This window comes from Pavona decussata, unplaced genomic scaffold (assembly GCF_977016875.1).
Source record: "Pavona decussata unplaced genomic scaffold, jaPavDecu1.1 SCAFFOLD_46, whole genome shotgun sequence".
Classification (NCBI taxonomy): Eukaryota; Metazoa; Cnidaria; class Anthozoa; order Scleractinia; family Agariciidae; genus Pavona; species Pavona decussata.
The window spans coordinates 2,067,501-2,093,784 of NW_028145468.1; the positions used below are offsets into that span (position 1 = coordinate 2,067,501).

Genomic DNA, 26,284 nt, shown 5'->3' on the forward strand with positions numbered 1-26,284 from the left:
TTACCATAATCCAGGTTTGAATTAATCAGCTCCCTCGTGTTTGCTCGGAAAGCCTTCGGAAGCGTAAAAACAAGCACTTTTGTGTCCAAGAATGTAGCGCGGACAGACAATTTCACGAGTTGACACGGCAAGATGATAAACTAGGCATATTGTAGATTGTCATATCATGGCCGAATTTTAAATTAAGCCTTAGAAGGTAAGATTGAAGCCTTTGAATTTTAGCATGATAGATTTTGCGCCTTTAAGGGCAAATATTTCTTAAGAAGCTTGAAGTTAAAAAATCCGGCTATGATATGACACAATAGATGTTGTAATAGATCACTCAGTGGTAAAATCAAATTTCTCTGCGTCTTCGTGGAGGAGAAAACCTGGACACAAAATCACGTTTTTAACAAATTTAATTTAAGTTACTTTCTGTATTGCCCTAAGACGCCATCTACACATTATAAAACAATCATAGTGCACTTTGATCATTCTCCAATACGTCTGCTAAGTTTTGGCGAAATCGGCTTTGAACTGCTCGTGATTTTAGGATTTTAAAAGTGGTACCCCTACCAATATTTTGCCTAATGAATATATTCATGGTCAACGTATCCACCGCGGCCTTAAAAGACAAAAACAGGAAAATAGCAACGGCTTTCACAGAGCTCTTCGAGTGACGACCTGATTCCCTTAATAATGTCAACAATCCATCGAAGGAGCAATCGTTTTCGGGAAAACGGCAATAAAAATTGTAAGAATGAAATAAAGTAAAATGAGTCCAAGTAATACCGCCAAGACTACAGGTCTTTTGACGTTCGAACACGAGTCATTTTCTATCATCCGTGAATGTCACCGAAAAATTGGGATGAGGATATTCCAAATTTCCGGAAGAGAGTAATTTTATTGGACAAAAATGCCTGGAGAGGCCCATGTGTATTTTACGGCTTTTTCGGGTGGAAGAAAAGCGTTGGTCATGCTTGTGTAAAATAGTTTCACATACAACAGTGGAGCCGCCGTTATTTCCTGGCGCGCTACTTGCCTTCAAATTTCATTGGTAAAGACGGTGTTAAAGGGAAAAGTCAAATACGATTTTTTACGAGCCTGACAGGGGTCCTGACAGGCAGGAAAAACAAACGAGACATGTTTTACCCAGCTAGAACCAGTGTTTTAATAAAAAAAATCTCAGCAAACTAGATATTTAGAAACGATCCAGCCAGTTAACAGTATAATGTATTCAGTTCCCAGCCAGCTCTATTCCAACCTGCAGAGCGGCCGGTTTTTTAGTTGAGCGGCCCCAATCAGGTACTCCTGTAAACGTGCACGTTGGGTTACTGAGCGGGTAGACAAATAGTTCATCAATCGAGGGACGATTGATTTAGCCCAATGGCAAATGGCTCAACCGAACATGCAACAAATGGTTCAATTTGAGGTCAAATCGTTCAGCAAAATAACAACTGGTTCCACGTCCTAATGTGCAATTGCTTAGCTAAAGAACAAATGTTTATTGCCTTTTAAAATATGTTAGATCAACCTTTAGCGTCTAACCAAGGGGAATCAGCTCAGTTCAGTTTAACCAACAAGTTGTTGAAATTGAAAACACTTGACACACACAATTGTTGTTCAAATGGCTACGTTGTATTTTAAAAGTTCACTCTACAGCTCAGCTACAACATTCTCTTCTGAAGAACTTCTCGCGTTGCTTTTGTGTTGGCCGGAGTATGATTGACAACCTATAGCTACTGTCAAACACTCGTCAACGACCCGTCAACTACTATTAAATGTAGGTTAACGTAAGCCTTCCTATGGTTGGTGATATCGGAATTTGTAATAGGTACCTTCCCTTTATTTGATGAGGAAAATGTACCATTCCTTCAAGGTTTTTGTTATGTTCTTCGAAATGTCCAGCCAAAATAAAGCATTACGGAAGAAATATAAAAATTACAATGAACATTTATAATGCATTGATAAAAATTACACATTGACAGTTATAAGTGTGTAATATACTAGGTTAAAGTTCCAAGCAGTGTCCAGCGTTGTTGTTGCAAAACAACAACTTTCCAAGATGAAAGGCGGTACTACAATTCCATAAATTACAGTGCAAATGTTTACAACTTTCAGTTACCTTATTAACAATACAGTACGTGGTTACAGAACAAAAAGTATTGACATTGATAATTACCTTCAAATGGTAAGATTTAAAGATTATTATTGTTATTATTATTATTATTATTATTATTATTATTATGATTATTATTATTATTATTATTATTCAAATTATTACAGTGAAAACTAACTTTAATGACAAAATATCGGCTGGTATAAATTTGGTAAGAAACTGAATATCTTCACTAAAAACAAGAACGGTGGCCATCTCCAGGCAAATGCCAGAGAAAAGTTAACTTAAGGTAGATACGATGAAATGATATGATTTAAATTTCCTGAGAAACAGTCCAAAACAGAACACCTGCTTAAACCAAATTTATACCAGGAGAAAACAACATTTGATCAGAGCTAGATCAGCATTACACTAAAACTTAAATAGAAAGATAAACCATTGAAATTTTTAATATTTTTTCCCCTTTCATTCGAATATTTCCGTAAATAAAGCATATATATATTATACTGATAACTTCCCAACACCGAACAATAAATAAACCCAAGAACACCAATGATAAAATAATTCAAGTGTGAGTTTCTACATTATTCGTGTTTTTATTGTTTAACAAATAGATGGACAGAACAAAAAATGGCTTAGCGTAGCAGCAACGGTCAAATGGCCTTGCGTGCGAGTGATGAATGCGTTTTTTTGAGAGAATCCAAAAACGGATTTGTGATCTCATATCATTCGGATCATGGTGCATCAAAGGAACCAACGAATCCACTATGGACAAGGATTCGTCGGTTTTGATGCACCATGACTCGAATTAATAATCTGAGATCACAAATTCGTTTTAGGATTATCCCAATAAAGCGTTATCTCAGGTTAAAAGTTAAAAAAGGTTAAAACGAGCTTTCGATTGCCAGTCTACAATCCGTTGACAAGTGATGAACAAAAAGCGCGAACATGAAATATATATAGCTAAAAGTGTGAAAAAGAAAAATTGTAATAAAAACCACAGGTACCCCAAGCTCTATTGCGTGTGATCCCCGCCAAAATTAATGTAAAGCTCTAAGACAAATTTAGGCCGTGACCCTTGCGTAAGTGTTGTAATTTGAGCGTCACGCGTGCACGGCGAGCATTGCATTGCGTAACGGCGACAGGATTTGTATGTATAGTGCGATTTCAGTGAGTTTTAGCCGGTTCCATTGCTTTTCTTTCTATATACAGTCGAACCTCCCTTTGCGACCACCTCTCGTAGGCGACCACCTCTCATTAGCGACCACTTTTCCAAAATACCAAAAGTTTTCAAGTCAAATCACTATAGATAGAACTTCTCGTAGGCGACCACCTCTCGTAAGTGACCACCTCCCGTAAGCGACCACTTTTAGAGATGATTGTTTAAAATTTTCAATTGTTCTAACCTCCCGTAAGCGACCACTTGACACACAATCTGCTGTATCTCTCACAGGGAAAAATTGCAAAATGTGTCGCTGCAACATATTGGCCCACATTGTTACAGCGGACGCCGTATTAAAATTTCACAGCCGAAGCTAACAGAAGTGTCTCCCGAAATAGCTTACCATTGAAACAATTGATAACATACACAAGCACTATAGTGCACACTGAAATAAACTTTAATCAGGTTGAATCCCTTGTAGGAAAGAAACCTTCTTATCTTGTAAATAGCATGCATGTACATGTATGACCGGTGATGACTTTCTCAACCTTGTATTACTCAGCAGAAAAATTGTGGCGATAAAGAACGTTAACTGAATTATGTAACAAACAAACAAACAAACAAACAAACGCGAAAGTTGTCTGAGTTGTAGATGTTTTACGCTTGAAATATGCCATTTACTGTTTGCTCCTAAATCAGGCAGTCTAAAGAAAAGTTATTTCTTTGGGTTTCGATAAGCACTGGCAAAAGGGTTTGGTCTTACCATATGTAAGTTACCCGAAATTTGGACACCCTGTGGTCTGACCTCTGGTAAGCGACCACCTCCTGTAAGCGACCACATATCCTTGACATTATGGGTGGTCGCTTACGGGAGGTTCAACTGTATCTCTATATAGAGAGAAAAGCACTGATGGAACTAAGGCTCACTGAAATCGCACTCAATCACTCCAAAAACCACATAGGAGAAAGGACAACAGACAAGGGAGTTCAGGTAGGGATATTTTTATTGAAAATTCGTTGGTTTTTTAAGCTGAAGTAGGAATCGTTTTTTTCCCATACAAATCCTTATAATTTCGCCGTTACGCAATGCTCGCCGTGACGCTCAAATTACAACAGTCACGCAAAGGTTACGTTAGCCTGAGTATCAAGCCTGATACTCAGGCTAGGGTCACATCCTCTATCTCTTAAAGAGCTTCATTGGGTACCTGTGTAAAAACAATAAAAATTTATTGTGAGAATAAAATGCTAAGCTGAAGTTTATAATAAAATAGGGTATTGTCTGGGTAATTGTTTCACATTTTGCCGTATGCCAGGATTCCACTGTTTTTCTAACGCGCAAATTTCCCTCATTCCCTTGTCGATTATGTGAGCCCTGTTGAAGTCAATGGAGTGGTCATTCAGCCATGCGTGTGTTGCAATGTTTGAACCTTTTTTTTACATACTTATAGCCCCCCTCGCGGACATTGTGAGGAAAGATTGCGTGACGAGTCAAAAAGTTAACCATTTTAACTCATCTGTATTGTTCTGCATGCACTAATTTTATATAGATTAGAAGTCTGGTTAATGTTTTAGTGAGAGCAAGTCACTGAAATCTCTCCGAAATTGAAAGCCGGTTGAGATTGCTGCCGATCGCGAAACAATGTTTGGCTTTTGCCGCCACGAAAATGCACGTAAACAAGACAGTCAGTGGTCGATATTTGTTTGCATCTGTGCCACATTATCGCAAGCGTTAATCATGGGGATTTCGCAAGGTTTTGGTGTCTTTTTGCCAGTCGTTATGAATGAGTTTAATTCAAGCAGAGAACATACGGGTGAGTGTTTATGCCCTTAAGCTTTTTTTTTCTTTTCTTTTCTGTCGATGCGTCTGAATAGATAAACATTCATTCTCGAGCGATAGTTTCGCAACAACCTGAGCCTTGCGGATCCCTAGCGAGCATTGGTTTCTCCACCGGACGCTAAGCTACGAATGGACGGATAAAACCACTGCCAGCACTGCTTTCAGGATACCCTGCGGAACGCTGCGGAGTAGGCTCGATTCTTGAATACTCAAACCGCTATTCGGGGAAACTGAGCACGAATTCCTCCTCCCGAAGGGTCACTTCTTGACCTGGCTTACGCTGCTCGCAGAGGTTTCTTTCTGGCAAATCTTTTAGCATGTACGAAGTCGTTTGCGTCTCTAGTATTTCACGTAGTCGGCTTGTTTACTTTCTCTCGGGGAAGTTAATACAAGGCGACTACTGCGAAATACTAGAGGCGCAAACGACTTCGTACATGGTCCAAAACTTACCAGAAAGAAACCTCTGCTTGCAGGGTAAGCCAGGTCAAGCGTAACTTCCCTAGATTCTGGCCTGGGGTCTTTCTGGGTTTTTTCGAAAACGAAGTTCAAAGACCCACTGATCTAAAACCCGTTTACATCTCGTTTTATACTGACACGTGAACTGTATATTTGCGCAACCAACTGCTTTTCATTAAGTTCTCTTTATTTTCGTAACAAACACGTTTTATGAAAACTACTGGGGAATTATTTTGGTTGCGGGTTTAGTTATCTGCTGTACGGTCATTACGGTCGCAGATACATTGCTTTGACGACCTTCGCTCCCCATGAATGACTCATGAATATCAGCGATTTGTCACACCTGCAATACTCAAGTCTTGTTTGCATCAAGTCTTAATTTAAGGTCCGATAAAATCACTTTTAAAGCTCCATATTTCCACAGATATCTGAAAGGGTTTCCTTTTAATATTACTGGTGTTAAAATAGTCGGACAAAATAGGTAGAAATCAGATTTGTTTGTCTATTGTTTTAGCCTGAACGAACGCAGACGTATTTCCGGCCGGCTACTACTGCTTACGCATCGTCTGTCATTTATTTATTTATTTATTACTGGGTATCTGATTTCATTTTGACTGTTTCGCATCAGCCTTTTGGCTGCACTTACAGTTAAAGAATGTCTCGGACAAAGTTCTTTTGGCGATGTCTATACTACCGATTATAGGTGGTTTACAACCAATCCCTGGAGAAGCATAAAGACAATGGCATCACACCATTGTCTTTTGGATCTCCAGGGATTGGTTCTGGCTGCAAAACGTCTCAGTATAAAATTAGATATAGCCGAGTCTGAAGTGCCATTTGGTTTCTATTGAAGACGATACAGATTTTAGATAAGTCTTCGTTTTAGATCAGTCTGTATCTTCGGTCAATTTCTTCGTTTTAGAAACACCCCTAGATTGTAGTAATTAATCGATTTTTTTGAATATTGAACCCGTTAGTCGTTTCAAGAATGCAGTTCATTTATTTTTTTGGATATTGCCCCGGACCACTGTCAAAATCAAAATTCGATTTCTGACGGATGGGATCAATACCGGTAACCTGTAAACTTCGAACTGTATTATATTTGAAACAGCTTTATGGTAAAAAAATGTTATTTCAGACCGTTTACTTGCAAGTTGTCGACTCGTGAATATAGAGTTCATTATGTAAATTTGGTCCTTTCAGAGCACAAGGTCAACTCGGGCTGAAAAAGTCGAATTTTTCTTTCATATCTAACTGAGTATCCACCTTGTGGCATGGAAAAGCTTTTTATGTCTCAGCAGATGGCGGAGACCGTCAGACTGCTGACGGTGCACTCTGGCTGGGCAGACTATACACATAGAACCAATATGATGATTAGTTTGCAATGTAAGCTTTTCTTGCGGCGAGAAAGTTCTCTGTGGTCCTTGAACTTTCCTACCGTCATCTTGGATGCAGAAAACAAACAGGGAGTTGGGGCGAATCAAATATGGCTTGTTACAATCTTGTACTCAGGGTCCTCGGGCTTTGGGTCAGCGGGTGGGCGCCAGGAGAGACTCTGGGGATGTTGAAAAAAAAAAAATTAATTTTTTGATTGGCTGCCCCATAACGGCTTGCATTGTTTTACCGCAGAAATCCTGCCGTAATAAAATTCCTGTAATGAGTTCCCCAGAGACTCTCTTGGCCGCTAACTGCTGGCCAAAGAGCCTGAGGATTCTGACTACGAGATTGGGCTTCTTAGCGGAAAGTTCACGAGGCAACGTCGGCTAGAATTGTGGACATAAGTCCTACTGTACTGTCACTGAATAAGATCAATATATTTATTTTAAAGGACGAGAAAAAATAATCAGAGTAAGCCGCCGTTACACGTTGAAACTTTTAGCTGAAACTTGGGTGCAACGGCGCTGCGAAACAAGTTTCAGCAGGCGTTGCGCCGTGTAACATGGTCGGTTTGGTGAAACTTTTTCGAATTTCCGTTGCGAGACAAGTTTCACGAAAAGTAGAACCGCTTTCTACTTCTGCAACGGCTCGCAACGGTCGCAGTGGTGAAAAAACAAGAGTTTCACCGTGTAACACCACTTCGTGAAACTTGTCTCGTTTGCCGTTGCACACAAGTGTCAGCTAAAAGTTTCAACGTGTAACGGCAGCTTAAAAATTTACTTAGTCGGCTGTCAGCACGGTCCGTAAGATTTGAGCCGCCGTTCCTGTCGTTGTCGAAGGTTCACTGAAATGAACATCTTTCAGTGTGAGTATTATGATTAAACGCTTTCAATTCTTATTTAGATTTTTGAATTAAAAAAATCATGAATTCCTATTGGCTAATTTTTTTGTAAGCAAATCGGTGATTCTACGGTAATTTTTCACACAATGCCAGTAGGGTTGATTTTGTCGGTGGCCCTTGACAGTGATTACAGCGCTATTTTGAGGAGTTTCGGCCAAATAAAGTAATTTCTTTGGCAACTAGAGGAGCTGTAGCGCCCCCATGGGATGCTGGTCCATCACAGAGTTACCCCCAGCAGTACCCCTGGCGGGTACTCATTTGTACACCTGGCCCCGGTTGTTCAAAGAGCGGATAATTTTATCCACTGGATGGGTCGCTATGCGGCAAATAAATGTGTGCAAAAATTTCCCTATAAGCCCTACAATTTGTGTATAGAGTAGAAGTGTATGTCTAATTTAAGTATGGGATTGTGTGGAAAACTTGCCAGAAGCGTTGTTTGGTATACAATTGCACCACTGGATAGTGACTTATCCACTGGATAAAGTTATCCGCTCTTTGAACAACCGGGGCCTGGTCCCAGTTGTTCAAAGAGCGGATAAATTTATTCACTGGATAAGTCGCTATCCAGCGGAGCAAATATACTCCAACTAACCCTTTTGGTAAGTTTTCCACACAATCCCATTCTTAAATTAAATTTGACATATGCTTCTACTCCATTCACAGATTATAGGACTATCGGGAAAATCTTGTACACATATTATCTGTCGGATACCGAACTATCCAGTGGATAAAATTATCCGCCCTTTGAACAACTGGGGCCTGGGTGAAGAGAGACAATGTGGAAAAAGTTTTCTTGTCCAGTCCTCTGTTTTTTCCGTGGGATTTTCGAGACTCGTACGCTTCGATTTTTCTCGCTCGTCCTCCTCCACTCAACGTACCCTGACTAGGGTCCCCCTTGATTCGACCGAAGCGTACGAGTCTCGAAAATCCCACGGAAAATAGGGGATTGTGAACAGTCCATTCCAACAGTAATGCAGAGACCAACCTATCCTCGAACCAACGACCTTACTATCTTTCGACCGCCTGATTGAAAGTCCGATGCTCTAGCTAACTACAGCTACTTCACACATGCACTGTCACAGTTGCCTCATTTTTTCTTGTCATTAGAAACATTTTGATATATTAAAATTTTAGCTCGGCTTTGAGGCTAAGGGAATCAAAATGCAGAAATTGCATTGAGGTTCAAGGATAAATCAGTAATTAAGCCTCCTAGGCAGGTAAGCTAGAACTTTAATTTATCGAAATAGGTCCATTACTGCACTTATACGTAATCATTGTTACAGTCAACCCAGGTCACGCGTGATCGATATTTTTGAAATTTGAACGGAGTTTTGAAATTTACATATCAGTTTCAAAATCGCCAACGAGATTTCAGAGTTCCCGTATAAATTTCCCCAGCTTATTGACAGTATAAAGCTATGAATTTTTCTTTACATTGCAAAATTGAATATTTCAAGAATAACAATTGTTTCCCAAGTATTTTGAATCTTTTTTTCAGTTAATGCGTCTTTTTCGGAACGATTTCCAGAGAGATGTCCAACATTTCATTCACACGCCGGACATTACAAAGAGAAATTCGAATGTTCATTTCATTCTTGGAATTACTGTTCACGCGTGACCTGGATTGACTGTAATATTCTTCAGGTCCTTACAAATTCAAACAGGTTACTTAATGTAACCGTTGATGATGGGAGCTCCCGTTGTAACATGTTTTACTGAATAACAATTGTCGTTGGACAACGCGAAAAACTAAGGTCTGTGCCATGACAATGCCGTTCTCTTGTTCTCTCAATACAGCTTGGATTGGCTCACTCGGGATTGCCTTGACGTTCTGCCTGTCCCCAATAGCTGGTCGGTTGTGTGATCGGTTTGGTTCTCGCCCCATTGGTATCATCGGTGGATTTATCTGTTCCCTGGGACTCATCTTGACTTCATTGCCAAAAGAACTAAACCTGTTCTTCCTGACGTACAGCCTGCTGTTTGGCTTAGGAAGCAGCTTCTGCCGCGTGAGTAACTTCTTGATGGTCTCAAAGTACTTCAAGAGGAGGAGGTCATTGGCAACTGGCATGGTAACCGCAGGGGCAGGGTTGGGCGTATTTTCTCTTTCACCGCTGAGTCAACTGCTGATTGACAAGTTAGGTCTGAGTGGTGCGTATAGAGTACTTGGATTTGTAATGCTTGCGAACAGCATCCTGGCCTTGCCTTATGATCCTAATGTAGAAGAGGACGAAGAGGTAACTGACAACAATAGTCAAAATCCATTAGACAATCAAAAGGACAGCCTTGAGTCCATAAGTGACACTGAAGGCTCAAATAGATGCAGGAACCTCATCGACTTCTCTGTTTGGAAAGTGCCTGTCTTTGCAATCACAGCCGTGTGTGGTGCCGGGATAACCATTGTCACGTATGCGCCTCAGTTTCATATGGTAAGTGCTGACAACTTCTCAAACTCATTAATAATTCACGAAGAAAAGCAAAGGAAATCACTACCTTGAGGGGGTTTGAAAATGTGATCTTAATTATCAAAAATTTGCTTTGAATTTCTCCAAGGAATTATAAAGCGTTTAAGAAGCTTTTTCAATTACTCGTAAGAGTGTTTCATCCGATTAACAAACCCCTCGAAGTTCGTTTCAAAAAACTCGGCTGTGCCTCTTTTCTCAAGCCGTAGTTCACATAGTTATACATTTGTAATAACGTACTTTACTTATTATACCCAGCAGGATCAAATGTTAATGATTGAACATTGTTTTATGGAGTGTACTTTATGCTATGTCGTGAGAATACTAAAGTGTGATGTCACAAAACTAAGTTTGTTGTAAAATTTGGAAAGAGCATAATGAAAAATGCCTACTTACCAAAAATCAGCATCTGATTGCACTTTGGGGGTGAGATATAAGTGTTGTTATGCTCCGATGACCCCATACAAATCCTTGTAATTTTAGCTCACCCCCAAATTGCAATAAGATGCTTATTTTTGGCAAGTAGGCATTTTTTATCATGCTGTCTGCGAACATCTTAATAAATCCCGTAATTTCAAAAGTCCAAGTATTTGTGTCGTCATACTATTGTACTCTATTGTGCTTCTTGGACTTGCCACTCTGCGACTCAACATGAAGCAACCAACATTATTAGCCAACTCCACTAGGCGCTGTTCGAATAACGCACAAAACGCGTACAAATTTTTTCCGATATTCGTACAGTTATTAATTTGCTCAATAAGAAAAAAAACGAGTTTGCTAAACGCGCGGACGATTATCCTGGTCCAGTATTTCCTCATAGTTTTTTTTCCCACTTATCATAAGAGGTTAAGTTTGGGAATAAACCTCTTAACGTTACTAGATATTTTGGTGTCTGGTATCACTGTATATTTATTACTCGTTGTTTTTTATTTTTACACTTCCTGCGGGCTCGTCAAAATGGAACACAACACGTAAACACCTGTATAAATTAGAGGGAGACAACGAGCAGTTTTGGTTTCTTTCAGAGGAAACAGCCACATCAATTACGCTGTTATAAAATGTCTTCTGGCCCTGCATGTGGGCTGTTTTCTGAATACCACGAAAACTCAAGAACTTTGATCACCAGGGGAACACTCGCGACTTGCTTTACAAGGGAAAGTTATTTTTACCGCAATGAAAATGCTTGGAAAGGTTAAAACGAACGGGACGAGATCCAAAAACAACTTTACGCAGACTGTGAATGTAGCTGAAGAATTGTTTACAAGGTACTTGCTGTGCTTGCCATTTGCTAAATCATTTGGAAATGAAATGGATCATAAAATTTCCGGGAAATTCATCCGGAATTTTCGACGTACCTCCTGAGGTACTCCACTTTCCTCGTTTAGAAAAGAACGTCTAAAAATTCCGTTCCATTCGTCATTTCTCCCTTCCACTCTATCAACGAGAGTACAATGCAGTGCAATTGCACTGTAATACTACAATGCAACGCAATGCTGCAATGCCATGCGATACAGTGCAATGCAATACAATACCACAACACAGTGAGATACAATGCAATGATATACAATACTACAATGCAATGCGATACAATGCAATCCAATCCAATACAACAATGCCATGAGATGCAATGAAAAGCGATACAATGCAATGCAATACAATACTACAATGGTATACACTACAATGCAATGTAATGCAATCCTATAATGCCGTGCAATGCAATACAATACTACATTGCAATGTGATACAATGCAATGCAGTACAATACTACAATGGCATGCGATACAATGCAATGCAACACAATACTACAATGCCACACGACACAATGCAATGCAATACAATCCTACAATGCCATGCAATACAATAAAAGGCAATACAATACTACATTACGATACTACAATGCAATGCAATGCAATACAATACTTCAATGCCATGCGATAAAATGCAATGCAATGCAATACTACAACACAATGCGATACAATGCAATGCAATACAATACTACAATGCCATGTGCGATACAATGCAATACAATACTGCAATGCAATGCGATACAATGCAATGCAATACAATACTACAATGCTATGCAATACAATACTGCAATGCAATACAATACTACAAGCCATGCGATGCAATGAAATGCGACACAATACTACAATGTCATGAGATATAATGCAATGCAATACATTACTACAATGCCATACGATACAATGCAATGCAATATAGTACAATGCAATTCAAAACAATACTACAATACAATGCTATGCAATGCAATACAGTACTACAAAGCTTTGAGATACATTGCAATGCAATACAATACAACACAATGTACTACAATGCAATACATTGCAATACAACGCAAGGCAATGCAATACAATAAAAAATTACCCTGACCAATCACAAAAAAAGAAAACAGCACAATGAACCAATCAGGATTCCAAGCATATCTGATGGAAAAATGCGTGAGATCACTATTATATTCTAGGCTGTTCTATTTAGGCTTGTCAGTTGAAAACTAAAATATTATTAAAGTACTTACAACCTTCAGGTTCACATGATAAGGAGTTTTACCATAACAGGGACGCACAGGTGATTTCCATGGCTACAAACTAGGCCGTTGAAGCCTGAATTTTTTTCAGGCTTCCAATTTCCAATTGCATAAATTGGAAAATTCACTGCGATGATCACTTCTCACTTTCATTTAAACTAGGCAGTGTTGGCATTTTTCTGTCTATGATAGCGTCAGATAAACGTGAATAAACCTCTTCTCATAACTCCAGCCACTGCAGCAACCGTTCGATCTTTCGATTTTTTTTCCCGAGACATTTATTCTACAAAGGCCTATCTTCTCGATAGAGGTTTAACCGTTATCATTTTTTGCAGGTTCGATACTGTGAAGACTTGGGTATTTCTGCTACCAAATCCTCCAAGCTGCTGATGATATTCGGCATTACCTCTTGCGCGTCACGAGTACTTGTTGGAAGATTGTGTGACATTAAGGGAATTAATGCGATGTACGTTTTGCAAGTTGGACTGCTTCTCAACAGTTTGTCTGTGCTTATGTACGGAGTTCCTTCTACCTTTGCCCCCTTTGCCGTAATCAGTGTATTTTATGGAATTGGAGATGGAATAAGCATATCAGTCGGTAATTTGTTGATCCTGACATCCGTGGAACCCAGTAGGCGAGCTTCAGCGTTCGGATTGGCTAATATGCTGATATCAGTTACCCTAGCAACCGGCGCTCCTTTGTCAGGTTTGTACTGGTTATATATTACCAGAGTTTTGTCAATTCATGGACTTTAGGCAAATGTACATACGCCGAACTTCATACGTGGAATATAATTTAAGTCCCACAAGAAGCTTTTTAAAAAGCGAAGTATATCAGTTCAATACACAATGAATGTTTTGCCGCGCAGCGCGAATGACAAATGATGAAGCAAAGAATTAACTTTGTAGTGAAAATTAAAGTGCTGAGTTGAGCCCATGAAATTTTGACTGAACATTGGTCTCAGGAAGGAAATGGGAAACCACACCAGGCAGAGAAAAAATCTTTTGCCTCAAAGGGAATCGAACCCACGTCCTCCAGGTTAGAGCAACAGATTAGAGCAATAGTAAACCCCTTTGGGGTTTGCTGTTGTATCAGATGGTAACGACCTTGGCTGAAAGATTGCTGTCAAAGTTTCGCAATTTGCCCTTGAAGCTGCCATTCTCCACCAATTTTTCACTTAAATGTCAAATATTTGAGCTGTTTTTTCGAACATACAGCAAAATCTCCGTAACAGGGCTTCTTTAAGTATTGTTTGTTAACAAAAGCTTATTGTTTAAATAATAGTTGGATACTATTAGTCAGAAACAATACTTAGGGTATTGAAGTCTTAACTTAAAAGGCCTTCATGAATCTTGCCCCTGTTCACCTACAAGAAGTAAATTCAAGGAGGTTCTGCTGTCTTAATTAATATGTCTCTTTGTTTCTTCTCAGGTTTCATAGCAGACCAAGCCGGATCTTATGTGTTGGCATTCTACATTGTTGGATCGTTGGGCATTCTATTCGCTGCACTCCCTTTTACCTTATTGTGTGTCAAGCGGAGTAACAACAACAACAAGGAGGACACACAACCCATAACAGTAGACTCATAAAGTGGTCCTAGTGTGTGTGCTATGCCCCCTCCTCTCCACCGCCATGCGCCGCCGATGGCACACCCTGAGTCGACAATTTAATCAGCTGATTTGTCTGAGACGCTTTGAATCTGTGGTAATCTGTGGATCGATGCCATATCATTATGATCATTTAGTGAAAGCTGTTGAACAGTACTTTGCCGTGATGTTAAAAGGTGGTTCTACCGTTTGAGATTCGAATGAAGTCGTATAGGGAGTGGGATCAATCACTGAAATGAGAGCTATCGAGCAGCAGCTTCTCGTGATGCTGTTTATTATGATGTGCAAAGGAGTTCTAACTTTTGAGTCTAGATTGAAGTCAATAAAATTATGCAAATTGTGCAACGCGCCTTACCGTGGCCTCCCAACAAACTTTTTTTTTACAAATTAGCCAATCAGGATACGCGCATTTAATTAACGGTTTCGCCTCCTTGCAAAGTCCAACAGGCAAGTGATGCAACAACGAATTTTTGAAAACATTTCGTTTTGTATTTTATGGCTAACTTGTAAAAAACGTTTGTTGGGTGGCCATGGGAAAGCGCGTCGCACTGTAAAGGAGTGTGATCAATCAATCAAATGAAAGCCATTGTGCAGCGCTTTCCTGTGGTGCTGTTTATTATGGTGTGTAAGATGGAACTAACTTTTGCGTCTAGATTGAAGTCATATAGGGGTTGTGATCAATCATCCAAATGAAAGCTACTCCATGAGCATTGTTTCCTGTTTTACTGTGGCTGAATAAATTGGTTCGAATTGTAAGTACGTTTTTTGCATTCCCAGTTTGAAATACTTGGACCCTGATTCTCTCTTAACGGGTTCATCTATGAGTGAAATTTTAAAGTGTAACCATTCAATGAGAACCACCGGGTAGTACTTTTCGCCGTGTGGTGCTGCTTATTATGTTGTACAGGGTGGTTGTTTGTTTTGAGTCTGTGGACTAAATTCAAAGTCTAACCACTCAAATGAAAGTCTTTTTGTTATGCTATACATGTAAGGTGATCCTATCCTCTGAGTCTGTTAAAGAAATCCTAAAGTGTGACCATTCACAAGAAAACTATTGAGTATATTTACTTTTTTGTGGTGCAGTTCGTTATGCAGCAAAGCTGGATCCAACTTTTAAGTAAAAGCCTATAGATTGTCTCTAGATTACAATCGAACTCGGGTAATAGGGACATCAGATTAAAAGGGACAGGCAGAACCGTCCATATCCGGGTGCTCGTATTAAGCGGGCTCGCAGAATGGGCCTTTTGCACTAACTGGTCACATGGCACAAAATCCGCCTTACTGGATGGCAAAGGAATGTGGTAGATTCGAACACAAAGGAATTCCAACCTGTCAAGCTTGACTTTACTTTGTTCTCGATGTCGCAAAGGAGGATGATACGCTTTTTTGCCATCCAGCATGGCGGATTTTTTACCATGTGACCAGTTAGTGCAAAAGGTCCATTAACGCCACGGGCACATGTTTTATCGAATTCCTTCTACATTTTACGCAGTATAGTAATCGAAATGCTCAAATCATTATTTCTTTTTCTCGTATTTGGCAACAACAAACTTTCGCGTCACACCTTATTACCCATAATTTAGAGAAAACTGGACACTACTAAAAGTCTATCTGCTAAAAAAACCCTGTTTTCCTCAGCTAATGCCACAAGTGCAATTCTAGGCGTTGAAAGTGCAAGCGCACTTAGATGCGAGTAGAGAGGTACAATCTCTATGCACAAATATATTGAGAAAATGTAGAATTTAAAGGAATTCTGCATTTTGAACTTCGTAAGTGAAGGTTTTGACTATCCTTCGTAGATCTTTCGCGCGCACAATGAAAAACAAAAGGTGACCTTAAATGGTCAAATGTGTTGATCACTCGCCTGGCTTTGAGCCGGAGGAACCAAGACTCTAAGAAGACTCTGGTCACATTTTCAGGTTTCTCTTCACTTGACAACTAACAACTCACAATCTTCAACCAATTCTGAAAACTGAGAACTGACATTCTAGCACACAAGCACAAGCTCGAATGTTCGCGATTAAAAACTCTAATTTGTAGACAGAATCCTGTTTACCACTCAACTAAGAAAACCCAAATAAACGTCCACAGCCACACATTAAGTATCCAGTGGAAATCTTGGAAAGTACCACAGTTCAAAAACATGCACACTCAATGGAGTAGGATTCCACATCATGGTCCAAGCCAAGGTCAGCAAGAATTACCAAGCATGTCTATCTCGAGAGCTATAAATGTTAACATACCAAAATAATCAATCAAGTGGACGACACTTATAAATTAATAAAACTACTAAGCATTCGCGAAGAATAACCTAGACCTTGAATCATAAGATTAACATGACGGTCACAAGTTCAAGTCTTAAGTCATGCAACTAAAATATCTCAACTCTCTAAATTACTTAATCAGTATGACATTTTACTCCATAACAAATGTGACACTGATCATTATGGTGATGTATAGACAAACATTGCTTATCATAGTAAGCTGCCGTCAACGCATGCAATTCTAAACGTGACTTAACTACACTGATCAGACCTCAACAACGCCGCCACTCATAACTAAATCGGATTGATCACATTATAGCATCTGCAGAAGGCAATGTCACAACTTTGTGTATCCAAAACACCTCACGCTCAGGACGGCCCGTGGTCTTGGCTTGTCTGCTTTTCTGCGATGATGTGTTGGTCCGCTGTCGTGGGCTTTGCCTTTAGTTTCGGCATTTTCTTTCCTGTTTTTATGGAATTCTTCAATGAAGACCGAGAGCGCACAGGTACTGTATGTTTTTTAGTATTACACCACGGGGTTACCTTTTCCATGTCGAGCGTTGAGAACAATCCACAGTCAAGTTGACTCTAGGAATACTGAATTATTGATCAAGTTACCCAGATTTGTGTCCCACTAAATGAAACATTAAGAAAAATCTTAAATTTCATTTTGAAATCTCAGTCTTCATAAAGACAAGCACTACCTTATGAACGTACGCACCAGGTACCAGTTTTGAAGAGCGGATAACTCTATCCAGCGGATAGGTCGCGCTATCCGGCGGACAAAATGTATTGGTTGGAGAAAATTTTATCCGCTGGATAGAGTTATCTGCTCTTTGAACAACCGGGGCCAGAGCTTTAACATGCGTAGAATATACAATATAGAATATAGAATGATCGCACTTATAAAGTTTAGTCTGCACACGGGCCACGTTACTTGACTCATTTGGCGAAGGTGTATATGATTAAGTCCAAAATTGCTCACGTAGCGGACCGATGCAAAGCTTCTAACTATGCAGTACGTGTTAAGGTTTTTCTATCGGTGTTTCTTTTTTTTTAATAAGTGGATACTTCTGATAACTTGTCGTAAGATAAAACGAGTTATTATATTCTCGGTATTTCGTGACTGTTAATGTCGCTGTATAATAGTTTAAAATCACAGGGTCGACCTGTTTCGATGGAATACTATATATGACTAAGAAAGGATACTGGCACTTGTTTTATCGTTTTGTTGTTGTTGTTGTTGTTTTGGTTTGTATTTTTGTTACGGCTTGGTCATAACATCATCATTCCTCACTAGATCAAACTTCGCTCTGCTTCACTGTTTAAAGCCGTAAGTGTTGCCATTCAAATTAGAAAGCCATGCAGTGAGTGAGTCACTGAAGAGTACTTTCGATGCATGTTGGCGATGTTTATTATGCTGCACAAATTGTCTTAAGTTCGAATCTGGAAGAAATATTCAAATAAGAGAGCTGCTGAGCAGGTCGTTCTTGTTGTACGTTTTATTTCTTGGTCAGTACGTATTTTGCAAAAAATCTTGTTTTTGAGACGTTTATATACCCAGCACGAAACACATAAAATTTCCAACTTGCCTGCAGAGCTATTCAGTAATTACACTACTGAGGCTTCATACATATACCATGATGATCACATCCCCATGCAGTTTAGCTGGTATTTAGAATTTACAGCGTTTTGTTATCGTATTCATTCACAACTGCACGTTTATTGGCAAGAAGCTATTTTAATTCCTCAGTTAAAAATGTTAGAATTAAGCTTTTCCTTCCAAAGCTTTTCTCACTCAATATTCATGGAAAAGTAAAGAATTAAAATTAAGACTTGTAAAGGCGGGAAACTGAAAATGAATTACATAACCGTGCATAATCCCTTATTGTTTTATACGAATCCATTTTGTCACGTTGTTAATCTTGGACGAACTTTAACAAATGTTTCTTTTATAACTGTAAAGCCTGAAAATTTTCTTAAGCCCTCTTTTAATTAAGCGATAGCCACTGTGAAAGACAAGCTATTATCCATCTTGATTACTACTTGTTTCTTTCAGCAAACCACAAAGCTTTCAGAGTTTCTTAAGCCTAGTTTTAATTTAGCAACATCCGGTTTATATACAACTTAATACAACTTGAGCGACAGCTCATTATGTGAGTTCATCACTTCATTTCACAATCGATTTAAAACATAAAGCTTTGTTTGATGACTTGATTTTAATTAACCACTAGCAACAAGATTCACACGCCAATTTTTAACCCGGTAATTTGTCTTGGCAATTGTGCGTTAGCAACGGCAACCTGCAAAAATTCAGACTTTGTGTTAAGACGTTTACATGACCTGATCAAATTCAGTATTTCAGTAGAATTTTTAACTAACTTACTTATTTACTTACAGGGTAGGTCTGTCGCTCAATACTGAGCATTTTAGACCGCTCTAAAAAATAACAATAATAACTATAAAATAAATAAGTAAATAAATAAAATAAGGTCAGTAGATGAAATACGACGACGTAGATGAAATACGATACGACCTCGAGTATACAATAGCCACAGTCAGTTTACCGCTGTGTGATTTGTGACCTGTCCTTTCAGTAAAAACGAGGCTGGAATTTGTTTAGACACAAATCTCACTGCTGTTCATATGAAAATGATGTTGTTCTCCTCGACCTGATAACTAGTTTGTATTTACGTATGAAAAACACAGGTGTTAAGTATCAAAACAAAGTCGACTTCAGCCTCTCTTCCACTCAAAGGCCAGGACCCAGTTGTTCAAAGCCTGATTAAGCTAATCCTGGATTAACTTTAACTTTGATTCTAGTTTAATTACTAATCAATAAAGATTCTTCCAAAAGATTTTTGCCCCTCAGTTTTCCCTTAGACTTTTCTTTACCTTTAGCTCGAAATTAGCCTTTAAAACTGTTTTTAACGAGCGAGATGAAAGCCTCGATTAACTTCTAATCGTACATTAGCGTCAATCGACCGGCTTTCGAACTACCGGCCCCCCAGGTGACGAAGAACACAACTGTAAAATGAGCCATTCATGAGATCCATTCATGATTAATTGGTGCTAACGAAATCGCACCAACTTGTTCGCAAGTGTTTTACAAACGAATGCAATTTCAGTGAGAAATTTCAAGACATTACGAGTGCCTGTTAATAAAAGATTGTACATACAGTACTTTCCGCAAAATCAGTTGCAAAATTACGAATTGACCAGTTACTCGGCCAATTTCCCTTCATGGTTAGGATTGATATTGCGCTCTTCAGCCCAGCTACGCCAAATATTGACCCAAGTTTGTTTGCTTTTTGTGTCATCATTTCATGGCTTTTGTTTTAATTTTTGAAGCACGTACATCCTCATTGCAAATTGAGCGCTAAACGACTGTCCTCAGACTGTCGGCCTTTTTTTTTTGGGGGGGGGGGAGGGGTCAAATTTGCTGCTGATGACTGTGCTCACGCGCCTTGCCATGGAAACAGAATAAAGAGGAGTGTAATTTGGAATTAATTCTACTGTTTTCGACCAATCAGGATTTGGTATTTTGTTGAGTATACTATGAAGTCACAAACTACAGGGGATACCCAACGGATATTTCGGAGGGCCCCTGTTCGAAAGATCTTAATCGCTCAGAAATTCGCCAAGTTTTCAGTGGTGTACTCTTGATCACCTCAAACATAGATTGTTCAGTGTATGAATACAGAATATGGCCCAAAAAGCGCGCCCTTAGTGTCGTAAAACCAAAAAAATCGAACCAATCATAACTCGAAGCCATACATCAACCAACCAGCACCAAGCGCGATTGACTGGATCGTACTTCTCGTTGATTGAGAAAGAAGCGCAAGTTCTTCTAGCCTATCACAGAGCGAAGTAAAGCTAATCCTGAACAAATGAAACCCGCTCTATCTGAGAATGTTAACAAACGCGCTTTTATCAGCGCCAGAGAACTAACAGTTAGTGGCCTTCTCAATAGGGACAAGCCGCTAGAAAGTATTTTCTGTGAATCATTAGAATTATATCGAGTTATAATAAATAAACGAAGCCCGTGAAGTGGCGGCCAACCGAGAAGTGGAAAAGACGCTGAAGTCATGTACGCCAGCTTAGGTACGGATGGGGTGATGATGATGATGATGATGATGATGATGATGATAAATAAACACGAATTGACGCATGGAGAAAGAGTAAAGAGCAATACGTTTAAAATACGAGCCGAGGGCGTGGGTTCTGTTGTTTAAATTCTCCCAAATTTTGACCCGTGCAACCACGAAATGTGGAAACAGGGAAAAAACTTTCTTTGTTACGAAATAAATTATCAAATTAGTTTTCCACAGGGAGTTTCTGGGTACTTCTGGAATATTACATTTTAGATCGCTTGATTCACTGTCACGCACCTCTTTCATATTTTTAGCCTGGATTGGTTCACTTTCCATTGCTCTAACGTTTTTCACTGGCCCTGTTTCTGGAGTCCTGGTCAGCAAGGCCGGCTGTAGGTTAACAACTCTAATCGGAGCTCTGATCTGTGCAATTAGCCTAGCCACCGCTTCCCTGTCCGAGGGCCTGGTGACCATGTATCTGTCCTACAGCATTCCCTTTGGCATAGGAACCAGTTTTGTCTTCAACGCAGGACTTGTGATTGTCAGCGGCTACTTCAACAAGCGGCGATCTCTGGCTTTGGGTTTTGTATCGGCTGGTCAGGGTCTTGGCGTTCTGGCTCAAGGGCCGCTTTTGCAAAAGCTCATAGATAGCTATGGCTGGAAGACAACCTATAGGATCATGGCTGGGGTGGTATTCGGTATCTGCTTGCTTGGAATCAGTTACGACCCTAATGTAAAGAGCGAAGGGGTCAAAGACAAACGCGAACAGTTATCCTCGGCTACTGACGACAGCCAACCGCGTCAAAGGAGACTGGGAAGGCGAGGGATATTTCTTGATGTATCAGTGTGGAAGGTCCCTGTTTTCGTGGTATTAACTCTGTCTTCTTCTATTGCGAAATTTGGGCACTTTGTACCGCAAATTCACCTGGTAGGTTTGATTCACTCTATAATAACACTGTTATAATACAATTACAGATTTTTATTGCTATCAATTAATGTAAAGTGAATCTCTTGAGCTTTTGTTATTGCTTTTGCTATCATTATTGCTATTGTTATTGTTACTGTCATTGTCAGTTTCTCACTAGGGAAGTTAAGCAACGACAGCGACAAAGGAAACGAAAACGTCACTTGAAAATACAACTTCATTCTTTTTGTGCTACTTCGAGAATATTTCAACTTATTCAACTTAAAAACGGCCAACCACCCAGGAACCACATTGGTAGGTGTGGCGTTCGAGTTAAGAAAAAGAATGGAAAAATTCACTCTCGTATGCTCATGTTCTCCACAAAATGTTAAATAGGTCAATTCACATTGCTGTTTTGCAGAGGATCGCAAAGAAATGTACCAAAATTTAGAACGCTCGTAGAGAGCAATCGTTTTTCCACATTAAACCTATTGCTTTACGACGCTCTCGTTGTCGTCGCCGTCGTCGTTGCTTAAGTTTCCTACTATCGGTCACTTGGAACTTCAGGATGATGCTTCCTTTTAATTTTGTTAGTACGCATCCATTCTACGCATCTCGATGGCCTGAGAACCTCTGATTTCTTAAACGCCTGTGCCTCCTAGTATGAAAGTACTTTAAATTTGCGAGGTTGATGACTATGCAGGAGAAGCAGATCTTTGTAAAGGTTACTTGAATCCAAAACCAAAGTTGTGGATAACTGAGCATTTTTCAGAGATGCCATAAAACGTTGTGTAAAAGGTTTTTAGAAATTATTGTTGTTTAATTAACTGATAAAAATGTGTGGTTACCTTCAATTTTCTTTTTGGATTCTAATAGCCCTTGTAAGATCTGCTTTCCGGCGTGGTTATAAACGCACATGCATATCTCTTTATTAGGCGGCACGGTATTCAAGCAGAAACGACGGAAACGCCAACCAAAACCAGTTGAAAATAAAAAAAAATATTGTGTTAGGAGCTACTTCAAGAGTTTACAACCCATTCAACTTGTACAATGCGCTATCCAAGGACAAAGGATAGGAACGGCCTTCAACTTTAGAAAGAGAATGAAAAACTAACCATCGTGAGCTTTTAAAAGTTCTTGTCTTTTCACTTCGTCAGCAGATGGCTGGCAATGAAATGTTTACCAAAATGTATAATGTACGACCAGACAGATTGTTTTAACTCCTTCTACTTTCCTTTCTGACGCTCTCATGGCCGGCATTGCCGTCGTCATTGCTACGTTCCCTATTGTCACCGTTACTGTTACTGTGACAGATTACAAGCCAATTTATGTAATGTTTAAAACACGAGCAGCAGTGTTTTATCGGGATTTAAAACCACGAGGCGCAGCCGTGTGGTTTTAAGACCCGATAGATCACGTGCTGCGAGTTTTTTAAAAGGCTTCAAAAACATTCCTGGAAAAGCGTGTGTCAAAAGAGTTCATAACAATGATGCTTTTGTGAACGTTAGAAATTAGCATACGAGAAAAACTTTAAACACCGCATACTAATAAGGAGGAGGTTTTATCAGGTTTTAAAACCACTGCGCGTGATGTTTTATCGACCATTTGATAGGTCAATGGGCCTATGAATTATTAATGATTTTGGAAGAAATAAATTGATGACAACAACTTTGGCAGTTGCAAAGCAAAGCAAAGAAACTAACTGTATTATAAAAAAAACAGATGGAGCAGCCCGGCCTTCAACTGGCTTTCAAACTGAGCTGCTACAAAACAACGTTGCGTCAGTACACTAATATTGCAATATCGTGGGTTCGAATCCGGTTGAAGCTCAATTTCTTACTTCCTATCTTTCCTCTTCTCCTCTTTCTTCTTCTTCTTCTTCTTCTTCTTCTTCTTCTTCTTCTTCTTCTTCTTCTTCTTCTTCTTCTTCTTCTTCTTCTTCTTTTTCTTCCTCTTCTTCTTCTTTTTATTCTTCTTCTTCTTCTTTTTATCATTTTTTTCGTTGCCGCTGATTGAGTTACTAACTTCGCGTAAGGGTCTTTCAGTCGTGAAATATCTCATCTCATCATCTCATCCACAGTTCACACTCGCATGAAATTCAGCGTCAACAATGCCTGTATTTTCTATCTATAACTAGGTGCGATTCTGTGAAGACCTTGGTTTACCTGCTGACAAGGCTGCCCAGTTGTACATTTACTATGGACTATCGTCAGCCATTGCACGAGTGTTAGCTGGTCAGGTTTGTGACGTGAGTGGAATAAATCCATTTTACATCTACCAGTTAGCGGAATTTATTGTCGGTTTGTCATCCATTCTTGTCACACTGGCCGAGAATTACACTGCCATGATTGCTTTTGCCGTGGTTTACGGATTTTGCGACGGAACGTTCCTTTCAACCTTGAACGTACTTCTAATGACGTGTGTGGATGCAAGTAAAAGGCCGGCCGCACTTGGGTGGAATATGCAGTTTACTTCGATATTTCTGGCCAGCGGCCCACCTATTGCAGGTAGGCTTAGGATTATTGCCATTTGTTTAATTATAAGTGGCTGGTCAAATGGGGGCAATTTGTAAGTGGAAGGAATGCAGGAAGGAAGGAAGGGAGGGAGGGAGGAACGAAGGAAGGAAGAAAGAAAGATAAGTTTGAAATGAGGGTGGTTGTCTGAAGTTTTGAAAGCGATAAGGTACCAGAATCTTGTGTTAGGGTGTGGCTTCCGATTCCTTTAACCTGGAGTAAAAACAAGCAAGTTTAAGTAATAGCATTTTACACTGACAGTTTATGGGCTGCCGGTTGCGTTAACGTGTTGGGCATGATCTGTGTTAAGTTGATTAAATCTTGACCGTAGACATAATCATGGATATTTTAAAACAATTGCTCGTTAGACTGCTTCCTTGTTCAAAAATTCAAGTTTTGACTGATAAATGATTTTAGAATTTGGAGGGGTTATTGTCGTCCTCGATCTCGGACACCCAGGGGCAGGTAGTTGGATAAAGAGGAAGTCAGAACTGATTAACGAATGAGTTATTATTTGAAGGGCCGTATTATAAAGGGGAGAGGGTAAATATGCAAATTTGAAATGTCACCATTTACAATAAATTTTCTCTTTTCTTTTCCATAGGCTTAATGGCTGACACATTTGGTACCTACGACAGTGCATTCTACATGTCTGGAAGCGTAGTCATGTTAGCAGCAGCCATACCATTTATTTTGCTCTTAATTAAAAGAAACGAAAATGGCTTCGGCGGCGAGAAAGGCCAGGAACATCGCCAAGAACTTCCTAAACGACTTACAATAAACGGCGACTTGTCCTGCCACGATAACATGGCTGCAAATTTTTCTTTAGATGGGGGCTCAAAGGTTATCCAGAGAGTAGTTAATGAAGTTGTGAATGAATCCTTTACAACGAGTGATGAAGAAATTTCCAGTAAAGCAAGGATACTTGCGCCTTGTAGCCATATAAAAACTGTTGAACTTGAATTAGAAGTAAATGTTCAGGTATCGTCACCAGTCACGATTGAAAACAAGAACGAAACAGCAGAAGAACTTGAGTATAATACGCGAATGCAGGCGCGCCACTATGTCCTGAACACGTTTATCGTTGATATTTAGAGCAGGTTTCAAAATGGGTAGCAATGGGGGGCGGTTGTATATGCTTGAGGCCATTGCTTATTTAAATTTCTTCGTTAGCCATGTAAATGGTTTTCCCAGTTAACCTTCCTAGTTTATTTTGCTGCAATTTGTACATAGCGTTACGGTGCACTTGGGTGCATTTCTCGCATTGATTTGTGGACAGTAAGTCCACATTAGCCTTGTTATGCCTATGAACCTTCTCATGTATTTAATCAAATTAAATTTTGATATACAACCTTCAGTGATAAAATGAGCAAAACAAACAGTAACCTTTCAATATCATCATGGCATCGTTATTAAGACAAATTTAACTGTTGACAAAACTAATACACGGATAAAGCACAAGATAAAGAAAAGTAAAATTCTTAGACGGTTGCTAGAGAAACTGATGTCGACATATTAGCCAACCGAACGCAGAAGCTCGCCTGTTGAGTTCCACTGATATGCTGCAAAGCTTATTCCATCTCCAGTTCCGTAAAATACACTGATTGCGACTAAAGGTGCAAAAGTAGAAGGCAGACGTGATAACCACTACACGATAGTCGAACCCACAGTGACAGCGGCGGAACGAAATAGCACAGCTGATTCTTATTACATCCCTAAGATCACAGGGTCGATCACTCAACAAGGAAATAAGATTTCGAGTCCTCGGCTGTGAACCTTTGTTTTCTGTTACCCGTCTATGCCCTGACAGGAAAGGGGGAATATTGTATACGCATTGCGCATCTAGAGTTTTGTGCGCATGACATAGAAACATGTGCTCGGACAGTTGAAATATACAGCTGTGTTCTGCCAAATGCTTTGGCTTATTGCTTTGTGTTACAATAGAAGCCATTTAGAGCCAGCCACCTTAACATAATAAAAATGAAAATTCGCTACTTTTCTGCTTATCATGAGAGTGAAAAGAGCACCACTGTTTCGGGCGGAGTCTCTTCATAAAGGGCAAATCCAAAT

The 26,284-nt window shown here is 39.6% G+C and overlaps 2 protein-coding genes across 2 annotated transcripts; both read left to right on the forward strand.

Annotated features, from left to right (window-relative positions):
- Positions 1-4,735: 4,735 nt before the first annotated feature.
- On the forward strand, positions 4,736-15,294 carry LOC146482443 (monocarboxylate transporter 8-like). The gene is made up of 4 exons (XM_085107124.1): positions 4,736-5,071; positions 9,629-10,257; positions 13,168-13,537; positions 14,264-15,294. The coding sequence occupies exons 1-4, from the start codon at positions 4,900-4,902 to the stop codon at positions 14,419-14,421; spliced, it is 1,329 nt and encodes a 442-aa protein (XP_084963250.1). The 5' UTR covers positions 4,736-4,899; the 3' UTR covers positions 14,422-15,294.
- Positions 15,295-16,934: 1,640 nt separating this feature from the next.
- On the forward strand, positions 16,935-26,209 carry LOC146482444 (monocarboxylate transporter 10-like). The gene is made up of 4 exons (XM_085107281.1): positions 16,935-17,209; positions 21,112-21,725; positions 23,839-24,208; positions 24,819-26,209. Exons 1-4 carry the CDS (start codon positions 17,038-17,040, stop codon positions 25,307-25,309), a joined length of 1,647 nt encoding a protein of 548 aa, XP_084963407.1. The 5' UTR covers positions 16,935-17,037; the 3' UTR covers positions 25,310-26,209.
- The last annotated feature ends 75 nt before the right edge of the window (positions 26,210-26,284 follow it).